The following is a 16061-nucleotide window of genomic DNA, read 5'->3' as shown; positions in this document are numbered from 1 at the left end:
CAGTGGTGACAGCCGCACATCAGAACTGACAGAGGGGGTCGGACTGAGGATCTCGAGCCCAGTGTTCTGTCTCTGACGGCGGCACTGAGGGAGGTACTGTGCAAGAAGTGACTGTCTCCACGGGGCTGACTTCCACGGTTATCTCAACATCCCTTAAATCCACACGCCCATCTTACACCTATCTGTGTACCCCAGGCCACACACGCACGAGTTAACCGCTGTGTAGAGAACAACAGTGTAGCCTGGCTAATTTAAGGCAGAGGAATTAACTTTCCTTAGGCCTGTAGATGTAACATACAGGTCTATAAATGCATGTTTTGTTTACTTGCTTTTTAAAAAAACAAAACAAAAAACCCCCAAGATTTAGACATCACAATTCCAAATGACTGAAATGGGGAACAAAATAGAATCTAGAATCTTTCTTTCTGCTGAAAAAAGCTAATTAGTATATGAGTATCATAGGAAAAAGAAGCAAAGTAAATCGAGTCACAAAGCTGTCACTGTTTGCTCCCTTCACTAGGGTCCTCCATCCCTATCTTTTCTAGAGGGGGCTTAGTGTTGTGGGGGGGATATGGGACCACTAGCCACAAAGGTGCTGCTGAGTTAAATTAAGGGGAGTAGAAACAGTGCAACTGAATGAGAGCTGTTTACTGTTTTTACAAGAATAACACTACAAGTCATTAAACCTCTTTTCCCTCCAGAAGGCTGACATAAACTTTGTAACTCTTCAATTCACAGCAAAAATTGAGTGGAAAGGTATGAATGTATCTCATAATACAAAGTTTCAAAGTAACTCCTTTGCTCTCCATGGAGACAAACACCATCCTGTATCTTGATGGCAATCCCCAAAGGTTGAGGACAAGTTAGTGATGGGCATGTGCAATGCTACAGTTCTCATGGAGGAGGTAAAAGGGGTTGCTAGAGAAGTCTATTAACTGTTCACGGCAAATTTAACTTAAGTCCCTGGTGCGTGCTTTGCAGCGAGTAAACATCATTCAGTACCGTCAAGTATCACTGCTCTGTGACAGTCATTATACCTGGTTTTTCATTTAGAGGGGGGCAAGCGGACTGTGGCTCAAGGGCCACACTGCACAAGGCTCCTGGGAACACGGTCACGCCCCCTCCTTTGCATGAGGTCCGTGGCTACTTTTGCCCTGCGCTGCAGAGAGGAGGAGCTGCGATGCTGCCATATGCCCTGCAAATCCTGAAACACCTAGGATCTCCCCCTTCACAGAGGCACGTTTCCTGCCCCCTTATCTACGGGATCCCTACATCGAGCAGCTTCCCGCAAGCCTTCACCACAACTCAGAATTAGCTTTGGAAGCAAGTATTTGAATTTGGTTGTCATGTTATTATTTTATAAAGCCACGACAAACCCAATAGAGGAAAGAGAAGCAAAACCTTGAACCCTATGCTCTGCAATAGGAGAAATAAGTGAAAACGAGACCTGGTCACTAGCCCAGGAGCTACACAAGTGGCTCTGGAAGAGTTCACACGGGTTCATCGCCTAATGGGCATCCTCACACATCTATTAAGGAATAACATGCTATTCGAATCCTATGAAATATACTAGAAGGAAAGCTAGGAAATTGAGAAGTGGGATTTGTAGAGAGGAATCCAAAAGAGCTTTAAAAGCTAAAAATGAGTGGGGAGAATGGGTTTACAAAACATAAAGACAAAATGGCAGTTCAGAAAGTGTATCAAGTATTGAACACGTCTTTATCACTTCGTTAGTGAGAACAGTAACAGGAGTGTATTTGAAATTTGAAGGGATTGAGAGAGGCAAAAATTAACAGAGCAAAGAGTGATTCTCATTTACCTTGCTAACAATTCAATGAGGTCAGTTCTGCTCATACCATCAGGAATCAGCCTTGGAATAGCAGCAATACAAGTCCTAAACAAATCAATTTTGGGTTTTCTTTCCCCTCTGAAAAAAATATATAACAGGATTTATAAGCTTATTACATATGCTAGGCAATGAAAGCAAACTTGGAAAAATAATTATAGAAAATAGGAGTCCCCTCCCCCTAAAAAAGTTTAATATAATTACTATAAAAAGAATTCATACAAATCCAGGAAATAATTATTAGTTTATAAATAGACAAGGAAATAAAGAGTTAACAGGAAAGAAAACATAGCTAGCAAGCAAAAAGATTTTCAGTAATTAGAAAACTACAGGAATGATTATGTTTAAATAATATATAGTATTTAAGTAAATGATGTAGAATACAATTATTTTAAATTAAATTTAATCAATATCTAACTTTGAATAAAGAATATTTAATTACTAAGTCATAATAAATAATATTGAGCTTATTAAATAACCAAATATTGGTTATTTTAGGAACCTATAAAATTAACAAAAAAAATTTTTTTTGAAAGAGAGAGAGAGTGCGCGCACAAGCTGGGAAGGGGCAGAGGGAGAGGGAGAGAGAATCTTAGCAGACTCTGCACTCAGCATGGAGCTTGATCTCACAACCAGGAGATTATGACCTGAGCCAAAATCAAGAGTCAGACACTAAAAGAACTGAGCCACCCAGGCGCTCCAATAAAAAATGTTTTTTCCTTTATTATTTTACATTAATGAGGGTCTTAAAAAACAGGCATTCTCATATTCCATTGTTGGTAGTGTCTATTCTTTTTAGTTTATTTTCAGAATACACACACACACCCCCACATGCACAAATATACATATTTAAATTTTTACAGAATTAAATGTCAGTTTTGAAAATCTTGATTCCTCCAGAGCCTTGATACAATTTATTTCTACTATATTTTCTTCTAGTTATTTAATGATTTTAAAATTTTTACTTTAAATATCTAATCTCTTAATACACTGGATTTTGTTTTTATTTTGGTTTATATTTCAAGACGAGGATCTTAGTGTATTTTATCCAAATTGTTTTCAGGTGGGCTAAAAATGATCATGTAGAACAGAATTTGGATGTTTTAAGCACTAGGGTCAGTATTCGTCATAGTGGTCAAAGACTTGCTATCTACTCTTAGAGATTTTCTACAGTCTGTCTTCTCTTTAGCTGGTTCCAATATGCATGAATTTCAGTTACAAGTCAGTTAAATAATACCAGTTTCCCTGCAAATCACTATGTAAATAACAGATGTGCATCATAATCCCTGACTAATCGTGTCACTTTTTCTTTTAAGTTTTATTTATTAAAGTAATCTCTACACCCAACATGGGGCTCAAACTTAAGACCCCAAGACTAAGAGTTGCATGCTCTTCCACCTGAGCCAGATGGAGCCCCCCGCCCCCAAACATGTCACTTTTTCCAAGTCTGTTGTGACTGGTCCCTGAGCATTTGTTACTCATTCACACAGAGGGCAAAGTGTGTAACTACATTGTTTCCTGGTTTCCAGTGATAAACTCAGTGATATTTTACAAACATGAGTGATCAAGGGAGGAAACTGCCCAATAAAGACTAAAGTGCAGCAGAGACAGGAGAAGTGATATTTCTGGGAGTGAAATTCGAATCCAACTTCACAGGAGTTACAGAGGAAAGAGCTGGCGAGGAATGTCAGCATTGTTCTGTTGGCGGACTCCACGCACACAGTCAGAGGAGCCCAGTGAGGGCAGACTCGTTCGGCCAGTAAGAAAGTGGGTGTGATGAAGATTTTCCAGAGAAAGTGATGCAGAGGGAAAAAATATCCACCCTAGAGGGGGGCCTGGGTGGCTCAGTCGGTTGGGTGTCTGACTTTGGCTCAGGTCACGATCTCACAGTTCATGAGTTCAAGCCCCGTGTCGGGCTCTATGCTGGAAGCTCAGAGCCTGGAGCCTATTTTGGATTCTGTATCTCCCTCTTTCTCTCTGCCTCTTCCTTGCTCACGCTCTATCTCTGTCTCTCTCAAGGATAAACAAACATTAAAAAAAATTTTTTTTAATTAACAAAAATGTCAACACTAGAGAAGTTCTCAGAGACAGTATATGCTAGTATATAATTAACTGCATATTAGTTAAATTGAGAGATCAAATATCCAGTTTGGTGTTCTAACACCTGTAATGCAGACATTCGTATCTAAAAAAAAGTCTTCCCTTACTACAGGATATGTGGATACCGACTGGCAAATAAAACAAGTAACTGCCATACAATACATCCTCCGGAGGAGAAAGTCCCTGACATTAAGGAAAAAGATGCCAGATGGCAAGCAGTGACGAGCCTAGGAGGCCAGGGGGCTGAGGCACTGTCTTGAAAACACTACTCCCCTTGTTATTCCCCTCGGTACCTTTTGTTACCAGGAGATCTTCAGGTTTTCTTTTCTGTTTATTTATTGGAAATAAGAGGAAGTGTTTGACTTACTAAACCAACCACACCCACACATACCAAGGATGACTCAGGTTTACCTATCGGTCATGGAATGGGCATGGGGCCCTGTCACCGACAGCTAACCAGGTCCAGGATGACTTCTGCTATCTACGCTGGTACAACAGCACTTCCAAGAATACAACTGAGCACGGGGAAGGAATCCCGGGATCCCAAACTGCGGCGGGTGGCGATACGGGATGGCTGCAGAGGGGAGGGCGAGGGGGCGAGCGAGGATCGATCGCATAGGCCTGTTTTATGAACACTGAAATGGCAGCGAAGGGAAAGAGCTTCCTACATACGTAATCATGTCTTCGGGCTCCTTGTTGGACATCTGCACGCTAGTCATACACATTGGTCTCCCAACTTCTTTGTCCAGATGTCTGAGAATGCTGTCTAAGGCTTTCCTCACTTGAGGATAGTACACTGACATTCCTAGGGGGAAAATCTCACGGTTACAAAATGTCAGAAATGAGATCAAGAACAGGCATACGCACTTCCCATAGAAATAAAAGCCCATCTTTAAATGACATCAGCTGACTGTTGTCACTAAGGAAGGAATTTCAACTGATCTACTCTTCTCCCTAACGATCAGCAACAGTGTACTGGAGAGAATAGGCAAAACTTATGCACAGAACGAAAATTACTTTGAAGAAAGTATGAAAGGCAGTGAATAGTATCGTGTAAGAAACTAAAGACTGAACTAGAAGACTTTTCACAGGAAAACTTAGAGGTATTATCCAAATTGTATTCATTTTTATATCACTATCCTAGAATAACCACATTAGACAAATCCATTTTAGGTTTGATCATAAACATTTTCAAAAGAATATTAAACTGTATCACAAAGCAAATTATATGGCCCAGTTAATACCAACCTATGACTTTTGCTTCCTCATCCGTCAAGGTTTTGTTGAGAAAAATTTTCTTCACACGGAGAGTGTTTCCTGAGGGAAGAATGACCCCTGTGGTCGGCATCGGCGGCTCCCCGTCTTTCTGCTGCAAGCTGTCTGCTATGACAAGGAAGACTCTGAGGCCTATGTTCATTCTCTTCAGGGGAAAAAAGTGTGAGTGAAATCAGAATGTCAGAAAATATCCTTTTCTTACTGTTAAAAACACCTTGTCAATTAATACTGAGGCGGGGACAGGAAGGCCCAGGACAACCAACCCTTCTGCCCAACCATTTTTAAACTAGTTCAGGCACCACGGTTTGTTTTAATACCAAATTCCCAAAAGCCGTCCCTTCACTTCCAGGTCAACTGGCTCTCCTATTCTCTACACAGCTTGTTTCAAACCTCTTCCTTCCTTCCTCAGCAACCCGACCCGCCTAGCATCCCCTCCCGTCTCTCCGCAGATGCCAGATCTCCTGCTTCACAGGAAGGCACAACCATCCACTGTCCTCAGCCTCTCACTAGGACACCTCCTCTTCTCCCTCTCCTTCGATCTTATGATGCTTGGGGGGCTCCGGGCCTCCTAGTTGTTAGAATCCCACCTGCTCCTGCTTCCCGGGAACAGTATGCCACCAATTACCCCTTCTCTTGTTTGTGACTTCAACATTTCCTTCCCATGGGGTACATTCTGTTAACTGCTGTTCGCAGTGCTCATCTTAATGGAACAAGTCCTCCCCACTTCCCTGAAGCAATTCTCACTCATCAGTGACCATTCTGCTCAAAAGAGCGGGCAGTTCCCCTGCATCCTGTTTGACTTTTCAGCAGCACAGGACACAGTCAACTACTCCTTCTCTCCAGAAACACTCCCTTCCTCTGATTCATCTGTGCCATGTTTGGCTGAGTCCGCTGGCACTTCAGGTCTGGCGTCCTTCAGCCTCAGAGTCAATGTGAGGCTGTTTCAGAACGAAGGCCTCAGCTGCCTTCTCCTCTCATGATGTTTTCTCTCCCGAAGCAACTTCACTCTACGTGGCTTCGGTCATCATCCACACGCATCACCTGTCAACTGTAAGCCTCACTTCTCTGAACTCGGACCCTCAGACCCACCTGACCTCTCTATCTGGAGGTCACAAAGACGTCTCAGGGTTGACTCATTCAAGCCAAATGTACTTTCCCCTCAAGCTCAGTCCCTTCTCAGTGTTCCTTTCTCAGTCAGCACTGTTCTCTCCATCTGCACCTCCACTGTCTCAGCCCACGCTGCCATTTTCTCTGACCTACATCAGTGGTCTCTAAGGTGGGTATGTGCGTCCCAGGGGGTGTGCAAGACAGCTCACTGGAATGCTGAAGTCAATAAAATGCTTATTTATGTATTTCTTTAATTTAAATAAGATTAAGATTTTAAGCTTTACTCATCTTTGTACACGACACAGTACCGGTGTCCTCCTAGTCTAAACCTCACATGGTTGTGTCACATAGTCATAGAAACGTCTCGAAGGAAGTGGGAAAGCTCCATAATGTCCTGAGGTCCACAGAAGTACCTCCAACCTAATCATTCTTTTGGTGTGTTGCAATTGCTTGTGTTTGATTAAATGGATTAATGGATAATTTTTTCTCGCTTTAACTAAACTAGCTCTTGCGAGCTTAAAAATATTCTGAAAAGAACATGAAAACTAAAGGTAATCCTAACAGAGTAAGCCTATGAAAAAAGAACAACAAAACACAGAACTCACACTTTTTCTACTCCTAGTGTAAGAGTTTCACTGAGGAAAGAATGTATATTCAGAAATAAACTTATTCAACGGGAGAAAGTGTTTTTGAAAATGGATGTTCAAGAAAATCTCTTTCACTACATAATTTTGATGCTGGAAGCCATATTAAGCATATCATCTATAAAAATACTCATTTCTTCTCACTTTATATACCTGGAAATAATTATTCATGTATCTTAAAAATCATACAAATGAAAAGCTTCAATAACTTTCCAACTTCTTTGTTAACTACATAAATGTATGTTGTAGGATTTGATTATGAGAAGGACCAGCATGGCAATTTTAAAGAAATAAGAAAAGAGATACATTAAAAAAAATTTCTTTTAACATTTATTCATTTTTAAGAGAGAGAGAGAGAGACAGACAGACAGTGTGAGTGGGGGAGGGGCAGAGAGAGAGGGAGACACAGAATCCGAAGCAGGCTCCAGACTCTGAGCTGTCAGCACAGAGCCCGATGCCAGGCTCGAACCCACAAGTGGTGAGATCATGACCTGTGCAGAAGTTGGACACTCAACCGACTGAGCCACCGAGCACCCCAGAGATAAGCTTCTTATATTTTCCAATGTCATTTGATTCTAGTGAGCAATCAGTTTGTAAAATCTTTTGAGCAATCTAAAAATGTAATGTTTAATGAGTGAGTCAGAGTTTACTCAGTGAATAACAGGGCCACAGAAGTAAGAAATATTTAATATTTAATTCTTTTGCCTTTTTATTTTTATCATGATCTCCCTTTGGGGAAAAGGACTTTTGCCTGTTTTGTCTCTAACATCTAAAACAGTGCCTGACACATTTTTGGTGCTCAATAAAGAATAAGTTAATAATTTTATTTTTAAAAATCTGATACAATATTGATAAAAGAAACCTGAGCCCATGTCATAACCTTAGAAGTCAGCTAAGCTGACTAATCAGGAAAACGTCCTCTCTTGATAATTTTTCACCCTACTTCAAACTACTATTAAACTTTAGTTGGCTATCAGAAAGGTGAAATAAAATCCTAGATCACTCTAGTAATTAACAGTAAAGCTTCTAACTAATGATTTGAGTCTAAGAGTTCTGATTCCAGAAACTGCTCTAAAAAACATTTTTTAAAAGAAAAAGATTATGTAGGATAGGATAATAATTTTTTTTTTTTTTACCTCTGGATTAATGGTGAAAGTTTTAGTAGATTTTCCAACACTGAGAAGATCAAATATGATTTCTTTCATTGCAAAATCCAAACGTTCCTAGAAAAAAATAACAATCAAGACATCCTTATACCTTTCTACTACTATATGGTGGGCACCATGTTAAGAAGCATGCATACAGTGGCAACAACACAGGTTTGTATCCTTAACATCTAGGTGGACAAAAGAAAAATACATATGAATTAACATTAAAAAATATGACCATAAATATATTTATCAAATAGGATAGACATTTTAAACATTCAATTACCACAATCACATTCAAAAATCTACGTAAAGGATTTCCCAGGATGATGGCAAAAGGGAGTCCTGAAACAAAGCCGTGCAGCAGCCCGCCCAGCAGCGGGAAGGAAGGAATCTTCTACTAGCGGGGACCATGGCAGCAGGATTCTGAAGCAACTGTGATGACTTCCTAATTTGGCAGTTTTCTGCTTACGGCAGAGGCCACAGCTATCTCGAGAGCCCAATTCTGCAATTTCCTCTTAGTCATTCAGAGTAGTCCTACTAGCGATTCAATTCTGTGAACCTTCTATATTCCTTCAAAGCTCCCTCCGGGGTCAACTAGCTACAGTGGAGTCTAGTATCTGTACCTAAGAAATCAGATTAACGCACGAGAAAACAATGTTCCAAAAACCTTTGGAGATACTCAGGAGGTAATCAGTCAATGGACCAACATTAGGACCGAGAGATACTTCCCTGACTCTTCCTAAATTAAGTGCTCCACCTATGGGTCTCCTTGAGTTTGGTTATGATGCTATTAGATGTGTAACAAAATTTAAAACTCCAAATTACTACAGTTGTTGTGCGGTAAAGCACTCACCTGAGCAATGAACTGAATAATCTTCACAAATATATTGAGAGGTGTATCACGAGGAACCACACTACGTGAACCTTTTGGAAAAAGTGCTGACACTATGCTCATAAGACGACTATGGGAAAAAAAAAAAAACAGAGTCATAAAGAGATAATGACACCAACAACAAACGATTCTCCCTATTTTTCATAGGATGTCAAGAAAATTCATATTCCTTCTCAAGGGAAAATGTTTACTATAATGTCATCAGTGTGGTATTTTTTTTTCAGCAAGATTTTTATAAAATCCATTTGAATACAAAGGCGCTCACCTCTGAGTTACAGTGTTGCTTTCACATTTTATTCTAATTACATAAACCCACAATAATCTATACAAAGATTCCAGTGCAACTCGAGACATTTTAGGATCTTTATTCTGTTTAAAAACAAAAGAGAATAAAAATAAACTCATTAAACTACTTGCAGTTATTTAAGATCAAATACAGTCTCTGCCAAGAACTAAAAGCCCTGACTTACCCGACTCCTCTCTGTATTCAATCTAAAGCAGGTTCAAATATGTAAATACACGTTCGGTATATGGCACGTGCAGAAAGCTGAGAGGGAATTCTGAGCCATTCCTTTGGTAAAATATTTTAAGGATATTCATACTTGAAAGAACTCCTATTTTATACACACGACAACTTACTTGACAGCAAATGGTTCACACAATACTGATATGACAATAGAAGGATTACTTCTCTTTGGAGCAGTTCACTGCAGTCCGTACTCAGTTAAAACTCGGACCACCAGAGGTTATTATGGATACTTGCATTTGAAATAATGCAGAATACTACTGAGTGATTATCCTTACAAGAGGGAATACGGAAGAGCAAGGACTCTGAAATTAAAATGACAGGCCACACCTCATCTTTGGGGGGCACTTTTATACTGCTTGGTGCCACAATTTCCTCATCTCTAAAAACGAGATAAAATGGTACCTACCTCACAGATTAAGGAAGTTTTTGTGAGAAAAACACTCGGAACACTGCTGGCACATGTTAAATGCTCAATTAATGTTAGTTGGTATGCCTTTAAATTTTACTTAGAATGAGAAATTATTTAAATTATTATTTAGAATAAGAAAATTATTCCATTCCAATCACAACTTGATCAGCAAACTTTCTCTTCATACTACTTATTATAGAAAGTCAAGTTCTCAGATGACCACTCATGTAATATGATTTAATTGTGAATTTTGAAAATGTAGCCTATCATCACCTTTCTTAGGAGAAACTCTTTATGCATGTTGATTGGTTGTAGGATGCACAGACTGTCATAAATCAGCATTCATCTAATTTCGTTTGGGGGATTTCTTATTGTTGAATAATTATTTTATACACAGCAACAAACAAAAGATAGTTTTAAAATTCTAAGCAATTTATCCATTCTATTTTACGTTTTCTTGAGAAATAGAGAAATGGACAATATGTATGATTAAAAGCAATACAAAAAGATAACAAATGAGGATTAAAGGAAACAGAGCCGATAGAAAAGAGAATTTTGCACATCTATGTAAAGAACTGATATAATTAAGAACGGAATACCAATTAGTCCGTTGCTTGTCAGTGTCTTAACATCAGTCCCTCCTTCCATCGCCAAATCCATGATTCCAAATTTCAAATACACTCCCCAAGTAGTTATTAATTTGTTACTAAAGTAACTAAAGTAACATATATAGTATTATGTATCCACCAAACTTTTTATGGTACTTTCTTTTCCATCACATAACTTTTTTTTTCTGTCATTTAAATCCAAGATCTTAGGTATCAAAATATAAGTTCAGTTAGTCTGATGTACACTCCACATAGCATTTTTGCATTAAATTATATCTTCAAAATACAACTAATACAAGTTAATATATGCTATATATTAAAAATATTTATGTCCAATTTCACATAAAAATGTCTTCATATAAATGGTTATAAAGTATTTGGGTTATTTTAGGTTTAAGGGCTCAGGTATATAGAATGAAAAAATCTGGATTTTCAAAGATTCCAAGATGCACTACTATGTTTACAAAGCAGACTCACTCTACACTGAACAAAGCCAAAACTAAGATGAAAAATGTTACATCAATTATTGTTTATTCAAGCACTGAAAAGCTGCTATATATGTCTGAAAAATAAAAACATCCTAAAATGATCTGAGCCATAAACAAAGATATATCTAATTCCCCAGTCACAATTTTGGTATAATATGAATAATCAGATTGTTGCATAAATTAAAATCCAATAAATAGCTGATATATTCAGTACGTTCTGTGGCAGCAATCATTTTAATGTTTCTTTCCCTTCTTTCGATGGTGAACCAAACCCAAAATGTTTTGTTTAAAATCCAAACCAGCAGGATACAAGTTTTAAAAAGCCATGCATCAAAAATCATACTTAAAATCTAAGCTGTCTCCTTAATTGCATCGGAAAATGTTTTTTAAAGTTTCATTTATAACAGTATAACTAATGTAACGTTAACTAAACAATAAATTAAACAGGATATTTTAAAATGGAGGATTTGGGTTAAGAACTGACATTCATGATCACTTCCAGCTCGTCAATTCTTGGGGTTACATTAATATTAAACTTGTAGAGTGTCCCTGCTGTGTGCTAGTCTTCCTTTACAAGAGGAGAAGCGGGCTGGAATAAATATATTAGACATGCAATGCAACAATGGGTAAAGGAAAAAAAAAAGCCACACTTAAAGGAGATAAAGCAATATTTTACTTTGTAACATCAACACGACTCACCTGAAGGGTTTCTATTTGTTTTCTGATACTGTTGTTAGATGGCATCTAAATAAAGCAATGTGAGACAGCAAACATAAACATGAGACACAGCACATGCATGTTAGATGAAAATAAGCACAAAACAAGACAGCTCTTCACCAAGGCCTCTATTTAGAAGAAATTTGAAATTTCCAAGGCAGTGGCCAAAAACACTAAAGGAAAAAAAAAATCCCATAACGTGGGATACAGCTAGGATTCTTAAACTAAGAGAAAATAGTTAAATTTTTAACTACCTAAGTTTTCTTCTCAAAGCACTGCACTGGAGTTCTAGTAAGTTTAAATTTTTAAAAGAAAATAAGCATGCGCTGTAGAAACTACCTTCAAGTCATTTTTATATGAACTCCACTACTCTTATTATTCCCACCACCCCCCTCTCTAATTGTTCTTCAGAAACTTTACAATCACTTTTCACACAATAACCTCAACTGATATAAACACAGGGAAGTGGGAAACTACCAAATTCTGTTTAAGGACAAAAATAACAGATGTGACATTTTCTGTGAATATAAATGGATGCTTTCTCATGCTATTTATGGATGACCTATGGGGCTAAAGCCCATTTTTTCATGGTCACCAACTTCAAATTGTGAGATGGTAACTTTTTAAAAGTTATAGAATATTAAAGATTCTATTTATTCTTAGGACTCTAGAGAATAATGCCTTTTTAATACCGTAGAATTATAGCCAGATATTTTCTGAAAATATTCAGTATAGCAAAATTCCTCATAGCCCATTAAAAGGTAACAAACAGGTGGACCTCAAAGGGCAAGCGTTATGGAGCTGAAGAAATCTAGATGCAAATCCTATCTCTATCATCTTTTGGCCCCCTGATGGTGGGTTACTTATTTATCTTCTTTCAGCCTCACTTACAGTAAGAATTAAATGAGATACTATATTTAGAGCATCTACTATAATAGTACGTATTAATAAAACTCAGCTTTAAGAAGTAATAGGTCTAATAAATGAAACCTTGTTACGGATTTTTTTTGAAATTAAGAGGGTTCTTAAATCTCAAAGCAATATCAGTTTAGGCCTTTATCTTGAACCAGTCTTCCCTATATATATATATATATATATATAGCAAATCAATTATATCCGTTATAACAGATAATTAGCATAGGGTTTTGTTTTGTTTTTTAACTGAATGTTCTCCATGCCTTACCTCAACTCTGCAGTGTAGCCACAGTATCTAAAACTTAATAACCAGGAGCCAATTCGTAAAATTTCTGCTGAATAGAGCCTTAATGTAAGTTAAGGGTTAATGGCCAAGACAACTATATTCCAAATATTCATGCTAAGGTGGCTCTTATCTCCTTTAGCCTGGCAGATTGCCATTGCCATTAATTAAAATGGACAATATGCCAGAAGTACTTAACAGGAGGTAAGGGTTCAAAGAAAATAGCATTTCAAATGAAAGCCTTAAGACAAAAAAGAAAAGTTAGGGTGCTGTAGAAGAATTGCAAATATGTTAGGTGGAAACATATATATATCTATATATATATATACACACAAAAAATTCCAACAAGCAACAGAAAAGTATGAATTATCATGAAAGAAAGCAACCTTTTGGAAAACACTTAAATGCAAGTCTGAAAATATTTTATTAAAAGTATGGAAAATCATACCACCCAGAAAATTATCAATTCCCCCTTTTAGTACCTGTATCGGTATGAATTATCAAAATGAGGACAGAAAACAGTATTATGGAAGTAATGAAATAAAGCTTATTTCTGGTTGCATACATAAAGAGTTAAATAAGCTCAATTTGGTCTTGGGAGTTTCCATAAATAAGAAAGAGAGTATATCAACTCTCATCCAAATATGAATAGTACCAATGGGTACCTCGGAGAAAAACAGCCAAAAATGTTTCTCAAAGAAACATTTTCTGTATACCTTCTTAAGTAATCAGGGCACTTTTGAAAATGATGTGTAAAGTCATGGAAAAGATGTATAGGATAATGTTGCCCAGTGGGTCAGTCCCAAAGTGGGAAAGAAAAGCCAGTCCTATTTCTCAAATACCACAATGAGCTACAGGGTCAGAGGAAAGTCATTTAATCTATCTGTGCCTCGCTTTCATTGTCTTCAAAGTATAAGGTTTCCGATATCCTAACTTAGAGGAGTAATAGGAAATAAAATGTCATGTCTGTCTTGTTTCTATAACGTGTAAGTGAATATTCAAATGTACTCATCTATGCATTAAAACAGTGTTCAAATCAAGCATTTCTGTGACATGCAGGTGAGGAATATTCCCACGTTCCATGTCAGACATTAACTGACTCCGATCCACAGAAGAAAATCAGATGCTCTTAGATCCTGCTAGCAGAGTGTCCTGGAAGATAAAGATCCTTCTATCTCACAGTCTTGTTTACAACACTGAGAGAGACTGGACATGGGCGTGCCAAACAGTGTTAGAAACAACTATCCCTTGATTCAGGTCAGAATCATTTCAGGAGCTTCTGCAGCCCTCTGGGTCCAATCCCACACTTGGAGATCTGGCTGGCACACCTTCATCAACTGCGTCTTTAGTGACATTTCATTATCAAGGCTTTGTTCATTTCCAGACTTGAGCCAACATGACTTAATTTTCTCAAAATGAAACACAAAATAAGTATCTGGAGGATTCTATAAGATTAATGCTCTGCAATTCTAAAGGCATGCTTTTATTAACAAATAGTTAGATCTAAGATAATATAAACAACAGCTGTTAAAAATGTACAATTTTGCATGAGGACAAACTAAATTTTCAATCAAAAATTTATCTGTGTCAATATGTGACTGCCCACAGAAAGAATAAAGTACACTTAAGAAAAGCAATGTGGTAAAGTTTTACTATTCAAATGTACCAATAATAATGAGAGTTTTATTACATACTGTCCAATATATATGCATAAATGAATATACTACAGTCAGTATTTACAGGTCAGAAATGTGATTACATCTTACCTTTAAATGTGACAAACAGTTCTGTAGGAAAATATGCCAGTTATTTAAAAAAAACTGTTTCTGACTGACACATAAAAGGCAGGTAATTAGTGGATAAAGAGCCTATAAGAGATAGGGAAAAGAGAATTAACCTTTTTCATGAAAAAACATAGACTTATAAATCATATTCACATAAATGAAGGCAGTTTTCCCACTTGTCATAAGTATGATCTCATAGAGTAATGTAACAAAAATGACAAAGGGCAGATTTTCCTGTAAGAACAACTCCTTGAGCTCTCTCATTGCCCTGAGTTGAAACATGCTTTTATTTTTCCCTAGGGCCACTGCTCCCTCAACACGTACGGTGGGCAGGAACGCAGGCCCTGGGATCAAGGACAGACCGGCATCAAAGTTTTGGCTTTTTTTGCCGGCACATGACTTCAGGGTAGATATAATTCAGGGTTCCAAGGCTCCCCCTGCTAACACACAGAGTGGAGAATGATGCACAGGGTTGGGAGGTTTAAAGGAAAACAAACAAGGCAAATGTACTGAGTTCAATGCCTGGTACAATCAGTGTTTCGTCATTAGTAGAACTCTATCTTAAGTGGTCATGTATTTGCCTAATTCTCCACACTTTCTCCACGCTGCAGAAAAATTTACAGCAAACTCCTTCAAAGTTACATAGAGTGGGTGGTTAAGTCTCAATAGAAATGATGTCACCATAGACAGACAACGGTTCCTAAGTAATCTAATACTTCTGAGTGCAATTATAATGTAAAATAAAGAAATTTATGGTTTACTAGAAGTATATTCAAATTTCCACTTAATATAATGCAGAACTTCAAGCACCTGTCAAGACAGGTAAATACCTAGAATGAAGTCTGAATAATCTATCAAATGTAGAGCCAGTGAAATTAAGAACAGAGTGTTTAAAAAGAGCAGGAAAAACGTAAAAATTTGCCCTTATGTTGCATTCTGGAAATTTCAATTTTTAGAATTCTTTTCAATCTCCACTAGATTCAGAAATCAATTGCTAGAACTCATAATTAAATATGTAAAGGTTTGAAATGTTTTTCAATACCAATGAATGCTTCTTTCTGGAGCTCAGTTCAAAAGTAGTCTGATAAAGCATCTCCACAAAATTTTTCAAACAGGGAACATTCACTTCATTTTTAACAGCCTAGGTTAAAAGATAATACAAAAAGAAAGAAAATGGTCACAAATATTGAACTGCATAGGAATTATGAGAACTTTCTGTCAGGTGTGAAATTAGTTAATAATTCACCCAGTAGGAGTGCCTGGGTGGCTCAGTCAGTTAAGCGTCTAAATTCAGCTCAGGTCATAATCTCATG

General features: G+C 37.6%; 1 protein-coding gene across 7 annotated transcripts in view; it reads right to left on the bottom strand.

Moving 5' to 3' along the window:
- Positions 1–16061, bottom strand: part of FRYL (FRY like transcription coactivator) — a 261750-nt gene that overhangs the window by 92987 nt on the left and 152702 nt on the right. For 5 of the 7 annotated variants that reach the window (XM_029946008.1, XM_029945999.1, XM_029946032.1 and 2 more), the window contains 9 exons: positions 15791–15889; positions 14731–14832; positions 11749–11793; positions 9281–9384; positions 8977–9085; positions 8109–8195; positions 5195–5366; positions 4619–4751; positions 1820–1927 (listed from right to left, as the gene is read on the bottom strand). In XM_029946008.1, the coding sequence (XP_029801868.1) occupies positions 1820–1927; positions 4619–4751; positions 5195–5366; positions 8109–8195; positions 8977–9085; positions 9281–9384; positions 11749–11793; positions 14731–14832; positions 15791–15889 (959 nt within the window). The remainder of the gene's footprint in view (positions 1–1819; positions 1928–4618; positions 4752–5194; positions 5367–8108; positions 8196–8976; positions 9086–9280; positions 9385–11748; positions 11794–14730; positions 14833–15790; positions 15890–16061) is intronic. The other 2 variants (XM_029946041.1, XM_029946049.1) reach the window with 1 other exon arrangement.

Source organism: Suricata suricatta, chromosome 1 (assembly GCF_006229205.1).
Source record: "Suricata suricatta isolate VVHF042 chromosome 1, meerkat_22Aug2017_6uvM2_HiC, whole genome shotgun sequence".
Taxonomy (NCBI): domain Eukaryota; kingdom Metazoa; phylum Chordata; class Mammalia; order Carnivora; family Herpestidae; genus Suricata; species Suricata suricatta.
This window is presented reverse-complemented; position numbering and strand designations above follow the sequence as displayed.